Source organism: Poecilia reticulata, chromosome 2, assembly GCF_904066995.2.
Source record: "Poecilia reticulata chromosome 2, P_reticulata-male-v2, whole genome shotgun sequence".
Taxonomy (NCBI): Eukaryota; Metazoa; Chordata; class Actinopteri; order Cyprinodontiformes; family Poeciliidae; genus Poecilia; species Poecilia reticulata.
This window is the reverse complement of record NC_088831.1, coordinates 31,312,285-31,332,980: the sequence shown is the minus strand read 5'-3', so window position 1 is coordinate 31,332,980 and position 20,696 is coordinate 31,312,285. Positions and strand designations below refer to the sequence as shown.

Genomic DNA, 20,696 nt, shown 5'->3' with positions numbered 1-20,696 from the left:
TCAATCAGATACATAGCCTCCATCTGGAAAACTTTAGTAGGTGTAATTTTAATACACTTTGAAAAGCAAAAACTTAAATAAATTTGAAAAGATTTATTTGACTTGCTACCAATTTCAGTTTATTTATTTTGAACACTTAAAAAATATATACACTTAAACTATATACTCTTTTTACCTTATAGATTTCAGGATATCTATAAAATATGAGGTGATATTATAAACTCTGCAGACAAAAAGGTTAAACAATGACATTTCATTACAGAACATCTACAGTGATGTGCAAAAAAGTATCCATCTAGAAAAGTGCAAATGTAGAAGTTGTGCGTATCATTTGACGGCTATTCATTGTGCTTCAGCAAATGGCTGGCTCTTCCACAGCTTGGGCTCCCTCTGTGGCAGCTTTCACACATTTTGCCATGGTCTGGGAGGCTCTGCTTATGGGATCTGTGGGTACAAATTTAACGCAGATTTTAAACTGCCATTACAGCATGGGAGAAAAGTTCTAAAGTGTCTATGAGATTACATATTTCGGAAAAAATATATACATATTCTATCCCAAAATTGCTCACATGATTGAAAGCCATATTTCAAACCTGCAGCTTAAAATAGAGATTATGTTTATATTCTTAATAACACAACATATTCTCTTCCTTTTTTAAAACATGCATTTAGAAAAACAGCTAAAGCATGTTTAGCAATTCGGTCTGCATTAGTTAACCCAAATGGTCTGATCAGAAGCTTACAAATCCTAATTCTCCCTCTCGTTACTCTAGAATTAAGCAAATAAAAGCTAAGTGACTTAAACAGAGAACATTTAGATTGATTTCATGTGAGAAGAAGCTAAAACAAATATATGTCTTTTTGAACAGTGTACAAAAATGGGTCTAATGTTTATAAAAGAGAAGAGCAGGATGCTTTTATGTTAAACAATCATGCAATATTTGTAATAATAATAATAATAATAATAATTTGGTCTTGCCTCTGAAATAAAAAAACACAATCATCGTATGACTTAGGAATCTTTATAATGTAGGATTGGCCATATTATATTGCTACTCTCTCCCCATAATGGCGACCCACCTGTCATGTAAAAGTCCTTCACAGTAAGCTGTGGGGGAACTAAGCTTTCAGTGAGCACTGCCTGGTTCGCTCCCTGAAACAGATAAGGCATCAGCATCAAATAGAAATGGGTCACGTAAATCAAGAAATGTCACCAGTACAGAGTTGTTATGACTTGCTGCCTGTCTGCGATGGACTAAAATCCAAACAAAGGAAGATAACTGCTGACCTTGGACAGTTCATTAGCCTGCTTAAAATAGTTGGCCTCCTCAAGTTCATTGTATCGAACCAGATTAGGGGAAACCTCAACCAGTCTGTCACGTACTTCATCAAGACTGTCATAAGGCAGAGTCACTCCGGCAAGCTATAAATGAGAAAAAAATACATATAATACACAGTAATTACCTTTATTTGCAACATTAAGTGTGGTTCTCTGCTATACCTCAGATATGGCTCTGATGATCCTCCAGTCCTCCCTGGCCATGCCGGGAGGAGTCACAGCAACTTTGGTCTGCTGGGCACGGCCCTCTGTGTTCACATAGGTAGCTGATTTTTCTGTGTATGCAGCTCCAGGGAGTATGATGTCAGCTATCGGGGCACCCACATCACCATGGTGACCTAGATAACAATACAGACAGCCATAACAATGGAAGCTCAACTTTCTCCCTTGATATGCAGTTCATTGCAAAAGCATATGTATTCCTCAAACGTTTTGACATTGCTAGTACAAAATTCACTGTTCGTTTAAAGATTTATGTGCCAGTCGAACAGCGTTTAACAGAGAAGCTTCTAAGAGGCTCCTGGTAACTCTGGATTAGCTGCAGAGCTCCACAGCTCAGCAAGGACAATCTGTTGACAGCACAAATAGTCGTGCACTCCACAATTTTGGCCTTTATAGATGAGTGGAAAGAAGAAATTGTTTGAAGCTCATGAGAAGTCTCATTTTAATGGTTTACTTCAAACCATGTAGGAATAGAGTAAACCTGGAAGGTGTTCAGGTTACAAAGACCAAAACTCAACACTTTGGCTTTCATGGAAAAGCCCTATGAAGAGAAAATATAACTCTGAATCACCCTGAACACATCAGCTCCACAGTAAAATATAGTGGTGGCAGCATCATGCTGTGGGGGCACTCTTCTTGTACATGGACAGAGAAGATGATGTTCATTTTCCTTCCTCTTTACAATTGCACAACACTTTGCATGTAACTTTGCAAATACAAAAAAAAATAGATTAAAGTTTGTGGTTATAATGTGACAAAAGGAGAACATGTTTAATGGCTATGAACATGAACAATATTTTATTTCTGCTAAGAAGTCCCTAAGGTCAAAAAAGCTTAAGAACTTTTGATTCAGGAAGGTTTTTAATACTCAGTGTCACTGTGACATATTATTCCAGATTCCTAACTTTTATTTATTTTCTTATCTGTTTTGCTTTTGTGTGATTTTTTTAATGATCTATGTAACAAATTTTGGCTGTGTTGTACAGGGATGTATAAATCTGTAAGTGAGTGGATGATAAGAGCTTGACTACAGATGTGATGCAAAACGAACTGTTACATTTGAACCCAAATTTATTTGATTTCTCATATTTGCATCTGTTTCTACTGGAATCCAACTAAACCTCTTAAGAGTCAATAAATCAATGTAAAAAGTATGTTCAGTACAACGGCCTCTACTGGTGTGAAGTAAAAAAAAAAAAAAAAAAAGATTACCTTGATAAATTATCAGGCTGTCCTTTGCAAGGTCTTGGCGAGTGATGCAGCCGGCATCAGCCCCAAGTAAGAACAAAATTTTAGGCGGATTCTTCAAGATTGAGTCAACACCTGGCTTGTATCCCAGATCAAGTGCTGCCACTTGACTAGCAACCCTGATGACACAAGCAAAACAACAAAGATTTACTACGGGAATCATACTGTTAAGTTAGAGTTCTCTGAGGTTGCTACCTATGAAGCACATTGAGAATCTTCCAGGTTCCCTGCAGGCCGCTGCTGACCCGAGCATTCCTAGCAATAGTTGACACAGCAGCCATTATCGCAGCCCCATCCTCTCTCTGCAGGCAACTGCTGCCAACTACAACAACGGGGCGCTTTGCTTGAGCCAAAACCTGCAAGAGCAGCCAAAGTCCACGAAATCAGAAGCAACACACCTAATGTTTGGGACCATTTGTACCTGTAAGCTATCTGGGGGTTACCTGAGAGAAAGGGTGCGTTCCTGAAGAAATTTCTTTCAGGATCTTGGCAGACTCTCCAAGATGATCATAAGTGTAACTTAGGTCCACTTTCTTGCCCACTAGAGCTACGTGCAGCTCATTGTGAAGCCAGCTGTGGCAATTTCATATGAATTCAAAGTTACTTACTTTCTACAGTCACACAGTCAAATGTAAGCAGTTTATTTGCCTTTTTCTGATGCGTGCATTGAAGAGAGGTGCCTCATAGCGAGGGTTGGTGCCCACAAGCAGGAGCACGTCAGCCTCTTCAATGCCAGCGATGCTAGTGTTAAGCAGATATTTGGAACGCAGATCAGTTCTAAAAAAGAAAAAAGGTGGAAGAAAAAAAACAAACAGGCTCAGCACATTTTCACAATGGACCTCTGCTTGTTTTTACCTTGTGGTCTTACCCAGATCCAGCCATCGGAAACACTTCCTCAGTGCAGAGGTTATCACTATTCAAACGGTTCAGCAAGTCTTTCAGGGAAATGAGAGCCTCTGCATCCACCAGACCTCCAACAACACCGGCAATGTCGCTTCCTTTGACGCTTTGCAACTGCCCAAACAGGATCGTGTTATTTTTTACGTCCTTGGAAAAAGGAGGAAGCTATAAAATTGTCAATTACTGACCGCTCCAGCCACTCGGGTCAAAACGTCTTCCCACGATGTCGGGACCAAATTCCCAGATTTGTTTTTCACCATTGGCTGAGTAAGCCTCTGTCTCTTTAGACCATCATAAGCAAACCTGTCAAATATCAAAGTCAGAACCAGTTAAAAAACGAGGCAAATCTTTATGAGCACTTTAATCTCTTTCTAATATAAAGAACCAGTTTGATGAGGAATTAACCTGGTTTTATCTGAGATCCATTCCTCATTTATATCCTCATGAAGACGGGGTAAAATCCTCATCACTTCCCCACCACGAGTGCTCACCACTATGTTACTCCCCACAGCATCCAGAACATCAATAGACTCAGTCTTCCTGTAAAAAAAAATAAATAAATAAATATAAACAGAGTAGAGCTTGTCAAAAGTTAACAAGCGTATTGAGAACTATCTAGAAACCTGGTCTCCCAAGGACGAGCAGTGAAAGCGTAAGGCTTGGACGTCAGCGCTCCAACTGGACATATATCAATAATGTTCCCAGATAACTCCGACATGAACGTCTTCTCCACATAAGTCCCAATCTGGAGGTCGTTGCCTCTGCCGGTGGTGCCGAGGTCCTCCACACCTGCAATCTCACTGGCAAAGCTGCAGGCGCAACATAAAACATGTAGGTGTACTTACTTTTTCCACAAGTCACAGCGCATCCCAGTTTACCATTTCACTTCTCACCGCACGCAGCGAGTGCACTGGATACAACGGGTCATGATGGTTTTTATAAGGGGCCCAATATTTTTATCTTCCACTGCTCTTTTACCCTCTGTGAAGCGGCTTCGGTCGCTGCCAAACTGCATGGACTGGTCCTACCAAAGAAATATTTGTTATAACCTATTAGGGTAAATATTAACTTAATAGTGTGTCTTGGATTTACTTATTAAGCTAAGGTTTTAAGGTCACTACATTAGCCTCTTGTGTCTTTTGCTCTTTGTAAGAATTTTCAGATGGTTATTAAGGTTTTAAATTTTATTCATCTGGTCTAGACTGGTTGGGTTGTCGTTTTTTAAAACAGAGTTGTGTTTTCTTGTCATATTTCCACTCATACATATGTTTCCAATAACATTTTAATATCAAACAAAGATAACCCTAGTTAATACAAAATGTAATTCTTACTTCATTTATAAGGAAGACAGTCATGCAAACAAACCTGACCATATATAAAAAAGTAATTGGTCCCTACAGCTAATAAATGTTTGTGTCATAATTGGCAGCAATAACTATCAAGTGTTTGCAATAACCAGTAATGGATTTTTCACATCACTGAAGGAATTTCAGTCCACTCCTTGCAGAATTGTTTCAATTCAGACAAAGTGAAACATTTGAGATTGGATGGCCTGTTTAAGGCTACACTACAGCATCTGAAAATAAATATGAGTCCAGATTTAGGCCACTCTAAAATATTCATTTTGTGAATTTATGGTTCCAATTACTGCACCATAAACTGCAGTAATTGCAATTTATGGTGCCATTACTGCACCCAGAGGCGCAAAAAGTGGGTATGCAGGGTATGCAACGCATAGGGGCGCAGCACCAGAGGGGGCGCCAAAACCCCGTCTGGATGGGGCGGCGCGCCGATGATGTTTTCCCGTACACTTTTGCGCGCCTTACGCTCCTTCACCTCGCGCACATAACGAGGTAAATGTAGCGAGTTTTACCCTTCACGTATCGTCGCCTGGGGGGGGGGGGGGGGGGGGGGGGGGGGCTGAGTGAGCGTCGCTCCTTCCTTCCCTCGGTCGGGGGGAGGGGGGGCGCCGATCTATGTTTTCGCATCCACCTGAATAATGTGTAGTTGCGCCACTGACTGCACCATAAATTGGTGAGATTCTGAAACAGCAAAGCAGAATTTCACCCCCCCCCACACACACACACACACCTTACTATTAGAATAAATATCTTTCTTTCTGAAACACTCTGAGAATTACACCAAATGTATAAGGAAAAAGTGAGACCTATCAAAAGGTCCCACTTTTGTCTAATCAGCGACACCAAACTGAGCTCATGCACATGTTTTGTTTTGTGGCAAGTGTGTGACTACCCTTTGATCAATGGTTGTTTTTACCTTGAAACTTTACCCAGTCGCTTACTGTTGAATCATGAATACAGACTATAACTGAGAAAAAGCTGCACGGACTGGAGTAGTCTGCTCCATGTTGAACATTGTACACAGCATGCTGCACTGACTGTAGAACACACAATGCAGCGGGTTCATAGACACCCGCCAACGTGATTCAAAGAACCTTCTTATGAGCCATTTAAGGTTTATTTAAATAATTTATGCAATTAAACAAAACAAACAAAAAAAAACCACCATGATGGGACATAAAATGTGTTATGATTGGAAATAAACGTAATGTTAATTCAACAGCCAACAAATGAAAAGAAAGAAGAAGAAAAAAAAAAACATCCGGATGAGAAATTGATTATTGTGGCATTGACTGTCATTTTCTTTTCTTCAAAACAATGTTCTTATTTGGGGCTTTGCGTTTTCGCAAGTTGCCCCGGCGTGCACTCGTGCGCTCTCCTACCACTTCATTCGCCGGCGGCGCAGGGGAAGGAACACTGCCTCCAACTCCTGCCAGGGCATTTACAGCCATTGTGAGCCCAGTCACGGCACTGACCAGCTGCCTCGTGTGCGCCACGATGGCCTGAGCGTCACGGCGGAAAGCGCGCGCAACATTGGCTACGGCTCTGATCTCCTGCGCAATGGCCTGTAGTGAGTCCGTCTGATTTCGTTCCTGCATCCGCTCCAGATCAACGTCATCACAGTCAGGACACCTTCGGGGCCCCGCTGGGCAGTTTTCTGATGTAGGCACACTGGTGGAAGAAGGCGGCGACTTCCGGCCATCTGATAAAGTTTCACCAGCTAAGAATAAAGAAATTAACTTAGTTTTTAAATTAAGGTGGAAAGAAAACATTTGATTTATTTAATCCATTCATAGTGGATTAAATGAAGTGTTACTATGAGCATACCTTGGTTCACCATTTTTTGCGAGTCACATCCCTGGATTCCAACAATCTGCTCATCGCAAAACGTTTCCAGAAGCGTCTGCTCAGTTGTAGTGAGGGGGATCTCTTCTACTGGGGCCCCGATTGATTTGCTAGAGGTGGATTTATTGAGAGAAAGTTTTTCTTTTGTTCTCCTGCGAAAATCCTGCCATCTTCTTTTTACTTCATCGGGAGATCTTCTGGTTCGGCTCACAGCATTCACCTTTTCACAGATGGCCTCCCAAATCGCGTTTCTTCTGGCAACGCTTAGATGTTTCTGCTTCAGTTCTCCACTGTGAGCACACGTCTCCTCCACCAGCACCTTCAAAGCCAACGCTTCAAATTTCATTTTTCTTTTACGGCTGCTTTGCTCCCCCAAACGTTCCATGATGGCAGACAGTAGCACACGCAAAATCCTCCTTTAGATATCGCGGTTAGCACTACCTTTGCGGCAGTAACGAACTGCGCACGCAACACGGCCACTAATCACACGTGAAATGTATATGTTTTTTTTTTTTTTTTTGCACAAGCAATTTAGCGCTCCTAAGCTCTAGACTCAGGTTCCGACACGAGGGTCGCTCTATGAGCCGCCGAAGTCGCGAGATTGAGTATTCACGCGAGAGTATGTACCGGAAATTCCCCCTGCATAAACAGAAGCCGGTGTCGTGCCAAGATAGGTATCCCCCCGACAAAATACGTTCCCCTGCGTCGGGAGCGCGCGCGGGGCAGGGAGCGCGAATCCAGTAGACGAGGTACTATGAAAAAGTGAAAGACGTGCGTTTTTGCTTCATCTTAGTTGTAACAAAAATAAATTGTTGCCACGTGGTGTAGCATGTGATTATTTCAACACATACTTAGTTAATAGCAGGACGATCACATCTGTAAATATAAACACTGACGCTACATATATGCCATTCTTGTCCTGAAAAAATACTATTTGCTAAACAAAAACCCTCTTTCCTGAGTTGATCACTAACAACGGTTGTCTACTTTACTCTTGTGTTAATTCAAAGGGAAGGGAGTTTAATTTTTATTTCTATTGTACAAAATATTTACGTAACGCTTAAATAAAAGATTAAGTTCAACATAAATACAGAAGGACTGAATTATTTGGTACTGATAGTTGTTTGAGTTCCATATTTACACCTTGGAGCATCCACATTACATCTGTGTATGTTCAATATCTTCTTCACAATACAGTATACAGTATTCTAACATCAGGTATACTTCATTCCACACTGCCAGAATTTGCATCCCTACCTACTCCACCTATCAAGCAATTTAACTCTTTTTAATTCTTTCTGCCATAAATTTCCTCAGGGTAAGCCGAGAGATTTCCCCTGTTCGTTTGAAACAGTTGTAGCAGACAGATCTTGCTACAACTGTGGGCTCATCGCTGCAGCCCTCTGGGCTTTCTGCACTGTGACTGCTGGGTGGTTCCTCCAAGGCTCTCTTTGTGGTGGTGCTCCTGGGGGACTTCCCCCGTGCTCCAGGGGAATTTGGATGCCTGCTTTGGGTCCTGGAGGGCAGGTGTGTGGCTCCTCACACCCATTATTGAACATTCTTATACATACACATGTCTGGATTTAGAGATACACTTTGTTGAGCTGTGGTTGTCAGTAAATACATAATGTATTAATTAATACCGCGTTGTTGTTATATAGGTATATGTTGTTCATCGCTGAGATTCCATGGTTCTGTTTTTTTCCCCTCCTTCCTCTCTGCAGGATATCTATTCTTGTTTCTATCCTCTACCCCTATCTTCTTCATTCCATCACCGTGTCCATTACGTTTGAAATAAACCCAAAGCAATTGTACATCCATCCATTTTTATGAACCTTTCCAGATTGATAGATGGTCAAAGACTTTTAGAATCTGCTCTTAAATTTCCACACATGTAAACCTGATGTGTTGCCTTTTGCCTTCTACCCTTCATTAATGGAATCACTTGAAAACATCTTTTTATGTTATCGTTGTCCAACATTATAATATTTGCTTGATCTGAAACATTTTGAGGCAATAACTTTTTCACAGTACTGTATGCACCTTCCTGATGAAGATGCAGGTTAATGTTAATGGATAATGTTGAGTTTCGTTTGTTGCTACGGGCATCTACAACTCTATGTGCTGTTCATAAGTGAAACTATGAAAAGTGCGACGGAAATAAAGATAGACAAATTACCTGGAGATCACATTCACCTCCTTGATCACAAATTGGACAATCCAGAGGGTGGTTAGCCAGTAGGAACTCCATCACACCTTCTCTGTGTGAAATTCACCAAAAGTAAATTTCTAACAGATCATTGGAGAATCTTGTTTTGTTTTTTGTATTTTTTTTTATTAAAGAGAGCTCAATTTTCACAGATCCAAGTTTTGGCAGAGTTTACCCACAAACAATAAACTTCTACATGAATCAAGCCATTTTCTCATAAATAAATTTAATCCTACCTCGCCTTCCTTGTTTTGTCAGAGTCGGTAAGGATATTCCAGCCTTTCATGACAGGCATGGCACAGGCTGCCACAGGCTGGAAGGTAAACACAGGATATAAGAAGCTGTGGCCGTTGTCTGTGTGAAAACAGGCAAAGGCCAGACTATCTATGTAGCCTAAACAATACCTTGGGAACTTTCTCAATTTCCACAAGACACATGCGACAGTTTCCAGCAACTGACAGGCGCTCGTGGTAGCAGAAACGGGGAATCTGCATCCCTGCCTTCTCACATGCCTGTGACAGAATACAGCCAGCATCACATCCAGAGAGAAGATATCCAGAAATCTCTTTAATTTGGATTATTTAATGGTGAAGAAAGCCATGTTAAGAAATACATGGAGTCTTTGTCAGATTACATTTAGACCCCATGGAAACAACAAATCATGGATCACTAGTTGGAAGTTGGTAGAAACACAAGTCAATAAAAAATAAAAAAAGTAAAATGCTTCAGATATATATATATATATATATATATATATTTTTTTTTTTTTTTTTTTTTTTTAAGCCTTTTTAGGAGTACCAACTGTTTTGCCAGGATTCTTTTTTCCCTCACTGAATAAATGTTCTCAGAAGATGACTTTTCTTTAGTTTGAGATCATACATCTGACTTCTGCACATCTTTATTAGGAGTACCAATAAGTGTGTATGCTACCTGCAACACAGTGGTTCCTGGCTCCACCATGACAGGCTTTCCATCCACAAACACCTCCAGGAGGTTAGTGGTAGCAGCAGCTGCTGCTGTAGACGCGGTGCGAGCTTCAGGCGAAGACATACATTATTTAATCATTTACTACACTTTAATGTGTGCTGTAAACAGTCATCCAAAGTAGTAAATATTAGTCAAGACCATTACAAATTATATATATATATATATATATATATATATATATATATATATATATATATATATATATATATATATATATAATTTATTTTTATTTTTTTAAATACAGAAATGCTAACCAATCATGGGAATGGATGCTGACTCTCAAAGTTTTTAAGAATATAGTAACAGAACCACTTTAATATTGGATCCTGAATCTGACAGTTTTATTCGAACCTTAATTGGATATATATTTTCCATCAGTCTTCAGTATGTGACTACAAAACTAAACCAGAAGAAAAACAAAGAATGTTGATCATCATTTGGACTGTCTTCACACAAAGTTAATCTATGGATACAGTGAACTATAACTTCATGCTTATGTCATAACTAAATGTTAAAGAATGCAAAAAAAATGTCTTAAATGTTCACCTAAAAAAGTGTGGAAGGGACTTTCCACATTTTTCCTTCCAACTAATTTTCCACTAATTTGCTGGGATAAAAGGCTCTGTGAAAAGCCAGCTTCTTTAGCAATGACCTTTAGCGGCTTACTCATCTTGATCTGAACCATGATTAAAACAGAAATAAACATGGAATATATTAACCTTCCTATATATGAATTTCCATTTTTAATCAAATTCATAAAATAAAACAACTTTTTGAAATTCTAATTTATTTTGAAATCCTAAGCAAACTAACAAGGGTTCAAGAATGCACTGGTAAAGAAGCTATATTTTTTAAAAAAAATTTCTTCCACTAAACTTTCCATTAATTTACTTAGGTACAGCACTCTGTGAGGAGGTAGTTTCTTCATTTGTGGCTCACCTTTGTTGCATCTAGTTAAAAATCATAAGAAAAATATTCTTTGATGAATAAGTGACATGTATCAATCTAAATGTCTTAATATATATAACATGTAAGATTATCTTTTTGAATTTCAAAGACTCTGAACACATACACTGCAGCAAGAATCAGTAGTACTCAGAGGCTGATTGTCCACATTTTTTTCTTCCACCTTACTTTCCATACATATGCTTGTATACAACATTTTGTGAAAAATGATCTCTTTTATTAATGATCTTTTGTGACTAATATCCCCTTTAGATGCCAGGGAACTCGACAACTGTCTAGTTAACTGTCTTAATAATCATTCTGTGACCAACAAATAGTAATACTTTCGTAACAGAAATATATTAGTTTCATGTAATATTTTCGCTATGAGATCAAATAAATTTTGGCTTGAATTAGATGTAAGCATAGTTCAGAACTGAACACTTTAAGCATTTCAATATATGTACATTTATTAGTTTACTGATTTGCTGAAATGTATTTACTTTTTGATTATATTTATTGACATGGAGCTGAAAGTGACACGACTGGTCAAACTGACCCTAACGCACAGAAGTAGCTGGTGCGTTTGTAATCCTTCCTTTAATCCATCAAGTCCAGAAAACTAACTAGTGGTGCAAAGCATTCAAATATTTTCTTTCCTCAGCAGAGCAGACAAATGGCTGTTATGCAAGAACACAAAACAACACGTTGTACGAACTGTAGCCGAGGCAGGATCAATTAATCATTTGATGAAGTGGCATATTGTTACCATTGTGAGCTGCAGCAGCCGCACCTCCCTTAATAATAGCTGCTGGAAAGAAACAGCGATTCACAACAGGCAACCGCAGCATGCTGGAAGAGACACAGAAATTAACACTGCATCTTAGCACGGAATACAAGTCTACTCTGAGAAAGAGCAAGAAAGAGAGAGAGAGAGACGACATATGACGCTCCAAGCCGAGTGGGCGACCTCAATTAGCCTCCGGGTGGCTACCAAAACAAACGCAGAGGAAAACTAGCTAAAGTTGGCCATCCACCGGACCGTTATTAAGAAGCTAACCCACGCCACGGCACGTTAAAAAACAAACACGTCCATCCCGTCCACAATGCACTGGGCTGAACAATTCAGTTAAAATATAATGCTTAATATTTTAAACAATGGTAAAACGTCGCAAACACACATGCAACGTCACAACTGACTGTCCGGAGCTAGTATCCGCAAGCGTTATACATTTAAAGAAACCCCACATTCTTAATGTTTACCATTTTAGTATGGAGTTTATCTAATTTTACTCACCTTGCCAGTGTTCTCATTGGGCCGTGTGCCTCCAGATTGCGGGCTGTCTTCTAATTCGGCTGCGTCACGGATTAAGTATTCCTGAAGCCTGTACCATAATCCCAAAAAGGAGGGCGAGCCTCCTGTGACTGCTTTAGAGAGTAAAGTTGTCTCTCTGTTATGAAACTTTATTATAAGGATCACTGCTTGAAATTCATTAGATACACTCTGATGCACAGGACCGTTCAGTGTGTCATAACATAAATGTTTCCCTCTCACCCCATAAAACAGGGATTACTAATACATCAGTATTTCTCTGTACGTTTCTCTGAATTAAGGCTCGAGGAGAGCAAAGTATAATGAATTAAATGTAGCAAAGGGAAGTAATACAAAACCAGGATTCATATCTTAAAGCACTGTTAGAATAAAACATATTTCTGTGCTGTCACATCAATGTCTGACTTTACAGAGGAATCTGACCAATGACATTTTGTTTCCTGAGGAAGATTCATTATGAGGGGCTTATTAAAACTAAAAATCATCAAAGTCTGCTAAACTTCTTCACATTAAGTTACATATTATTTTTAGATTAACAGACTCTAACTCTGCTGCTCAAAGTAAATATTTTTTTGCATGGCACACATTCTTTGTCAAGGATCCCTCAGGATAAATAAATTGGAGGCAATCAGTCAGCAGCACTGGCCAGGTGTTCAGGAAGCTCAAGAAATATATCACTTTTGATCCCAGCAGTAACAAACTCTGAGCTCCAACTTTTAAGATAAATAAAATACAGCATTAAGCTGGATGATCATTCCTTGCTGTGGGTTTTTATTGGTTGGGATGATTCAAAAATCAGAGGAAAGAAACCCTTTAAAATCCATCCAGAAAGCCTGGAAGCAGAATGAAAAGATTAAAAGGACCTCTCTGGTTTAGAGCAAAATATAGAATTGAGGGATGGCTTTGGAATATTTTGTTGTCTGGCCATTTATATTCTGAGGTAAAGTGGGATCAATGACTATTTGGGTAAACATTAAGGTCACCTTTATTTATTTCATTTATTTAATCGAGGAAATTTCCTAATCTCCAATGTCTTCCACGACTGCAGCCAGGACATCTGTGAAAGGTATTAATTAAAAACAGGAAAGCAACTTTTTAAAGTCTGCTTCCTGCCAATGTTTTCCCAGAGAGATAAACCAGTACCCCCGAGACAACACGTTGATACACATGGACTGACCCCAGTGATACAACCAGACGGGGTTAACCTCAAAGGAAAAAAAAACAGGAAATAGCTACATTTTTAAGAGACGGTGAGGAAATGTGGATGAAATGCACATCTGGCTCCATTTCTTACTCATGCATGCCTTTGAGCCACGTGTTAGACCCTCAGGATAATCCAGTCTGATTGAAAACATCAAGCAATACTTCTTTATGTCGGAACAAAACAAACACTGAAACAACTCAGAAGAACATGTTTATTAAGACATATAAGATTTACTTTAAATATGTTTGGATAAAACTTTTTTTTTATTTAGCCCTTTGTGTAATAATGTTAAACATACAGCAGATGTCTAAATAGATGAGGTAATACAATTCTAACAGTCAGAGTAAATCTGAATAAAAGTGCTTTGCAAAAGTAATCATATACCTTGAATTTTTACACAATTTTTTGCATTACTTTCACAAAACTCGCTGTATTTTATGTTTTTGTGTTACGCAACGTAATTGGGTGTGGACTTGCAGGGGACAAAATGTGCAAGGAGGTGGTCAGGCCACATAGATCCACTGCATTTCGGCATGAACGCACAGTTCTACTAGTCTTTCCCACAGGGAGCATGAAAACAAAGATTAAAAAAAAATAAATAAATGATTGTAAAACATAAGCCTCCTCTTCTTCCTCACTCTAAATATCTTACATGATATAAAACAAAACCGTTTATAAATATAGGGGCGTAAAAATTGTGAAGTTAGCCATTTTCTTTGTTCTAATCTGCAAGATTTTTTGAAACATAATTATTTGAAAAGTAGTCTTTTTATATCTCTTTGGGTCTCAAATCAGGATTTTTTTCCCCCCTGACTTTCTGTTCAAGAAAATGAAAGCCATTCAATTTGTAAAAGTTTGTTTTTCATTCTCAAATCTAAAAAGATGTAAGATTGCATTCTATGATGAAACAAGCTGAATTTATGATCATATAGGTTCTTCTGGGTCAAGACAAAATGTATTCAGTGGAAATAAGGGGGTGAAATGGGTTTTACATTGTTGACACTTCGTCTATCACATAAAAATCCAATACAATTAACTGAAGTTTGTGGTTGTAATGCAAAAAAAGTTTATATAAATACTTTTTCAAGACACTATAAACTTTCACCACTAACTACAATTAAAAATCTGCCTGATATGTCATTCCTTGTAAAATAAATGTTATCCGTTTCTCAATAATTAGACAGATAGAAATGCATCAAGATTTAAAAACATGGTAGAAACCTTTGATCGAGATCTCTGCAACAAAAAATCAACAGCAACCAGATTTTCCCTTTTGTGAAAAGTCAATATACAGATACTTTTACAAAAGTAAAAGCAGTCAGTTGCTTGCAGTGAATAGACGATTAATTAGAATAATTGTGTAGCCATTCTCTCCAAATCCTTTAAACAGTTGCAGCTGTAAATCTGGCCTCTTTCTGTGCAGATAAAAAGGTGGAAAGGGATTTACTTAATGGCATGCTGAGTGCAGTTCAGTTGAGTTTTTCCACTCAAAGCAATTTTCATTTGAAGCAGGCGTAGCTTTGTGGAAAATGAAGCAAAATGGGAAGATCTACACACTGAGGCTGGAAAGAACAGCAGTGATTAGTCACCCTTCGCTCACAGAGTCGATGACACTGTTGGCTCGTCTGGGACGCTGTCTTGATGTATGCTGTGCATAGTCTCTATGTCCGTGGCGGAGATGGACTGGCTCAGTTCTCTCAGGGAACTCTTGGTTATGTTCAGACACGCGTCCTTGAGGATATGGCGCACCTTCTTGCTAAGCAGCATGTACAGCAGCGGGTTAATGCAGCTGTTGAAAAAGCCTAAGCTGGTTGCTAGCGGGAAGCCAGCTCTCAAAATACTGTGCATGGTAAGTGAGTGATGTACAAACAACTCCATCAAGCCAAAAATATGGAAAGGCGCCCAGCAGAAAAAGAAGGCCAGGATGACAGCTGTGACTGTTTTTGAGAAGCTCGAGATGCGAACCAAACCCCGGGATTGTCTCACTTTTATTGACAGAAGTATGCCCGTCACGCTTATGGCGGTAAGCGGCAAAAGAAAGCCCACAGTGAGACGGACGGACACTAATATTGTGTGTATTGTAGCAGCTGTTGTGTGCTGGTTTGTTATGTGATAGTTAGTGTAGCATAACACCTTACCACTGACGTGTAGAATGTCTCGAAAGACCAGCGCGTGGCAGCTCAGCAGGGCAGCCGTTAGCCAAATGCAGCCACAAACAAGCCAGGCTCTGTCCACTGTGCGATACCTTTGACACCAGTTCAGGTATACCAGAGAGACATACCTGTCCACACTGAGCACAGTGAGAAAGAGGACACTAGCATACATGTTCATTACGGAAACAAAGGAGTTAATTTTACACATGGTCAGACCGAAGTTCCAGTGGAAGTCCTTCAGAATGTAGTCGATGTAGAAGGGCAGAAAAAGCACAAACACAAAGTCTGCTATAGCCAGATTGAGCAACCACACGCTGTTGACAGTCTTCTTGCTCTTAAACCCCGTCACCCAAATGACGGCTCCATTTCCAATCAGGCCAAGTGTGATGCAAGTGATGTAGATGACTATAGAGATGATGTGGATAGGTTCCGTCTGACTGTGATCCACTTTAAGGTCTTCCATATCACCGTACTCCTCATATTCATAGGTGTAGTTTCCATAGTCTTCGGCGGAATTGGCCATGGTTTCAGGAATAAGATCTGTATGCTGGAGTAGATCTGTTGGAAAGTAAAAAAAAAACATAAAGACAAGATTCATCCATGACTTGACTTCATAGTATTTATCTTAAAGCGTGCTCTGGTACTGGTCAGACATTTTGGGTTGAAAATGGTGCCGTCTGCTGCAAGAGCTGTTATCTTGTATGAGTGTGGGTTTTGTTGCTATACTTAAACATAAGTAATTTTATTGGAGTTTATTTTGTTTCCTCTTACACTATCCCTCACTTGGAGGCAAACGTAAATTCACGAAAGGTTAGTATTTCCTCTGCAAAAATGGACATCATGCACTACTGATAATATTTTTACCCCAGGCTTGCCAGCTGGCATTTCCTTCTTGTTTTGTGACGTAATCAATATATTTTTTGTTATTTTAATAGAAGCTTTTGTGTTAATGGTCACAGTAGTTTCCAAAAAAATGCTCAAACATGACGTAAGGATCAAGGGAATCATATCCAGATTGATAATATTAATCTGACAGATTGCATGTCATTCATGTTGATGATGTTACTTGTAGAGTCTCACAAGATTCACTTGTCAGACCAACTCCCTTTGCTAAACATGACTGGATACAATTTTCAGAAAGCCGGGGATTTTCTCCCAGTTAAATTTATCTGTAAACCTTAATTTATCCAATTATTTAGGTAGACTACAGGCACATCTTGAAGACATAAAAACTTGGATGTCTTATTTTTCTTTTAAATGTAAAGACAAGTCTGTTGTCTTTGGACCAGAGATTTTGCTTTGTCATTCACTCACTCTGGTTGGCCTAATTGGCCCCTGTGTAATGAAGTAAAAACCTTTGGCGTTATCGTCGTCTGAGACTTGTACTTTAAATCCTATATTAAGCTTTGTATTAGGACTTCCTTCTTCTTTTTAAATAAAAAAATATCCCATCTCAGAGTCATGCAGAAATACAACTTCATGCATTTTTTCATTAAAAGATGGACAGTTGTACTTCTTTAATAACAGGAACTCAGTTAAAAGTCTTCAACTTAACCAAAACATGCTGCAGCAAGAGCACTGATGAGAATTAAAAAGAGAAAATCCTTCCTACTGACTCAGCTCTGACATGTTTAGCTGTATTGCTTTCTTCCCTATATGAAGTCTAAATGCTGCTGCTTCTCTTCTTTATGTTTTCTTCAACACTGACCCGGTCTCTTCTGGAGGTTTCTTTTTTTTTTGTTGAAAATGACTTCTTGTTTCCACTGTCGCCCCATGCCTAGTCAGTATGCGGGACAACTGAAAACCTTCTGAATAATTAATAGCTAAAACTTTTTAGCTAATTGGAATAATAAGCTTAATGTGACAGCATTGCTATTAGAACTAGGTCTGCATTTCAGTGGATGTAACTAAATTTGCATCTGCCTGTAGATTAAATTGCCTGTGTATTTTGTATGTAAACCAGATCTGTGTATCTTCAGATGAGTTATTTTGCATCAGTGCCATATAGACAAACTCAACTGATTTAAAATTAAAAGTCACCATACAACAGTTGAAGCATGGGGTGTGATGAATCAAGACAAAGAGACGAATGAGGGTTAAAAAGTCAAACTGTACAGGGGGAATAAAATCTCCACTAATATTATCATAGTTCAAGCATTAAGAGTTAATGTCATTTTCTTTAATCTGCTTTTAGTCCGCAGTCCTTTAGAGTTTTGATTGATCAGGGATCATAATCATTCATATTTGACAAAAAATCAATTGAGCCAAACAAGGATCAGAACAAAAAAAAACAGCTAAAAGGTGCAAGGCTAAAGTTTATAGATGATTGCAAAATGGCAACTTATAGTTTTGAATGAGTGAATGTAGAAATTTGCCCAAAATGGTGTTTTTTGTTGTTTTATTATTTTATTTACTGCTCTGGTTTCCCTTCTTCTGCCCTTTTTTCTTGTCAGTTAGTTCCTGTACTAAAATTGGTGCTGGGTGTGTCAAAGAACATCCTGTCAACTTCAATTTACTTCAATAATGTGTAGAGACAGTGAGATGCCACATGGTTGAGGCACACATAGAAAAAAACTGATTTATTTTTTTCTCTTGTTTGTGGAGGAGAACAGGGAGGAACTTGGAAACATCACTTTGTTCCACTCTTCATGTAATATCTCTGAATCTGGGAGGAAGATAACCAGATGTTTGCACTCTTTGGTGTCCTTATAAAATACTAAATAAATCTGGTTAAAAGGTTTTATTGAAACACAGCTATTTGTATGACCATCAAGGCTGAAGAAGCCCTGGTAAAGTGCTAAGTGATAAGGGCTGTCTGAGAATTCCTCATTTCTCTAAAGTCTTATCTAGTAATGTAACAAATGACGTGGTTATTCTTTTTGCCTGTCAAAAGTAAAACTGTTGAAGAACCAAAAAGTCACTGACAGGAATGTTACACTCACAAGTTGAGTATGATAACAACTCATTTATACTGATAACAAACAAGTTAAAACCTCAACCACTTTTTCCTCTATTCCTCTACAAACATTTCAAGTGTACATGATATAGTTTTTGCAGCTCAGATATCAGCTATAGAAGTTATTAAATCAGCTTTAAGTCATGACCAGTAGCATCTGAACAAGTAACAGTCTGGCTGGTATTTCTGAAGAAAAGTATTATCTGTGATGCACAGTGATTTATGGCAGTGGAAACATTTTCTCAGATAACTGCGTGGCTACAAAATGCTAAGCAGTTATAGCCAAGTAATAGTTGTCTACTTTTTTTTCAATAGTAGACAGAAAAGTTGGTGAATGTCCTTTCAATTTCAAAATGCAAACCTTTACTCTAGTAGCATGGCTTTACCAATGTGATCCAAACATTTAAGAAAAATATGCTCCATATAAAAAAAAAGAAAAAAAAAAGAAAGAAAACGTTTTCCCATCTAGAGCTGAAATAAACATTTTGGCTATCTTAAAATTTTCAGAAGGAATATTTTTAGTCTATTTAGAGAAAAAAAGAATTGTGTCATTCATATTTCTTCAGTCTATTCGTTATCTTTTCCAGAGGAGCAGTCAGTTTCTTGCAATCTTTTAAAGAAATGAAAGACAAACCCAAAATAATGTGTCTGGCCACACCTATAAACATGTCTCTGAGAAAATAACTATTTTGTAAGGTCCTAAATGAGTATGCATGTTCATTCATTCATTCATTATTTATTTAATTAATGTAATTTGCGTAGGACTTAAATTTTAAATCAACAAAAGTTTTTAAAAGCCTTCATTTTACCTTACTGAAATAAGAAGAGACCCTGTTGCACGTTGAGGCATACATAGAATTAGATATTAGAAGTGACAACAGCACAAGTATCAATAAATAAATGCCTTTTAAATAACATTGGATAATTGTAATAAGATGCCAGATATGCACATTTGATGAAAAATATCCCATAAAAAAAAAAGAAAATACAACATTAGCAAGGCAAAGTCAGATGCATTTCAGTGAAAAGGTGCTGATCTGAAGCCCAATATTCAGTAACGTGCTGCTCTGCCGGGCAGTCAGAGCCACATAAACACTGCCGACATACTAAAAGGAGTGCTTTTCTCTATGATTTCAAGCGGAGACTTTGAATCGCTTACCCTAAGAGTGAAAATCCCCCCCTTTTTTTCCTGGCTGTTTTGGAATCAGATCTCCAGCGACTCTCTCCGTCTTCTTTTCCTCTTTTGAGCTTTTGTCTTTAGCCGAGCCTCGTCTGGGGGTTGTTTTTGTCGGTTTCACAAACTCCTTCCCGACTGCATGTGAAGTATTCTGTGGAGCCCCTCCAAACCAAAGTCAGCCGCTGTGTGCATAGGGGACAGGGATGAAGAGGGTGCGACTCCTTCCCAGCCCTCCCTGCCTGCCCAGACTGACGCGTCCAACATATATAAAAAAAAAAAACCAAAAGGCGAACTTCACACAAAGACGAAAAGTTATTGGTCAGCCGCACGGAATGAAGGCGGCTTTCATTCAGGAAGGCTGCGTACACATTTTTTCTCTCTCTACATCTGCAGAGTAAATAATGAACGCACACTTTTCCACTGGGGGAAGAACCCAGGAGAGCTTTGAAAACTCATCTCTATTGTTTTCGCATATTTTGTGTCAGAGCGCCTCAGTCAATTGTGTATTGACTGCTCTCTATTTCTCCCGCTAGGTGGCTTCCCCCCCCCCCCCCCTTTTTCTTTTCTTTTTTTAACAACCGGCTCCTGAATACCTAATTTGATAACAAGTTTGTGACAGAATAGTAAAATCATGTTGGTCGTTATTCTTTTGTCCGCTTTGAATCACTCAGCCATCACATGAAGTGCTTTGTATTGCTCCTTCACGGATTTATTCTTTTGTTGTCATGCTAAATGTTTCAAATCATCAAAGAAATCATTTAATGACTATCTAATTATTTTATTCAAGCTTTCCAAACGTGTCTGATTCTATTTGAAA

At 38.7% G+C, this 20,696-nt stretch overlaps 2 protein-coding genes across 3 annotated transcripts; both read right to left on the bottom strand.

Moving 5' to 3' along the window:
• Positions 1–78: 78 nt before the first annotated feature.
• LOC103458080 (NADH-ubiquinone oxidoreductase 75 kDa subunit, mitochondrial) lies at positions 79–12,482 on the bottom strand. Of its 2 annotated transcripts, XM_081603538.1 has the most exons (19): positions 12,354–12,482; positions 11,826–11,908; positions 10,055–10,158; positions 9,529–9,636; positions 9,361–9,437; positions 9,095–9,176; positions 4,603–4,733; positions 4,333–4,518; positions 4,115–4,249; positions 3,898–4,012; positions 3,678–3,823; positions 3,458–3,586; positions 3,253–3,382; positions 3,005–3,165; positions 2,774–2,928; positions 1,502–1,677; positions 1,289–1,423; positions 1,081–1,153; positions 79–444 (listed from the first exon to the last, which is right to left on the bottom strand). In XM_081603538.1, the coding sequence occupies exons 1-19, from the start codon at positions 12,368–12,370 to the stop codon at positions 353–355; spliced, it is 2,235 nt and encodes a 744-aa protein (XP_081459664.1). In that variant the 5' UTR covers positions 12,371–12,482; the 3' UTR covers positions 79–352. The 2 variants fall into 2 exon arrangements, with proteins under 2 accessions (XP_081459664.1, XP_081459663.1); XM_081603537.1 differs by lacking the exon at positions 12,354–12,482 and having other exon boundaries at positions 11,826–12,297.
• A 1,308-nt stretch (positions 12,483–13,790) lies between these two features.
• cmklr2 (chemerin chemokine-like receptor 2) lies at positions 13,791–20,380 on the bottom strand. Its single transcript, XM_008398659.3, has 2 exons — positions 19,862–20,380; positions 13,791–16,304 (listed from the first exon to the last, which is right to left on the bottom strand). Exon 2 carries the CDS (start codon positions 16,267–16,269, stop codon positions 15,190–15,192), a length of 1,080 nt encoding a protein of 359 aa, XP_008396881.1. The 5' UTR covers positions 16,270–16,304; positions 19,862–20,380; the 3' UTR covers positions 13,791–15,189.
• Positions 20,381–20,696: the final 316 nt, after the last annotated feature.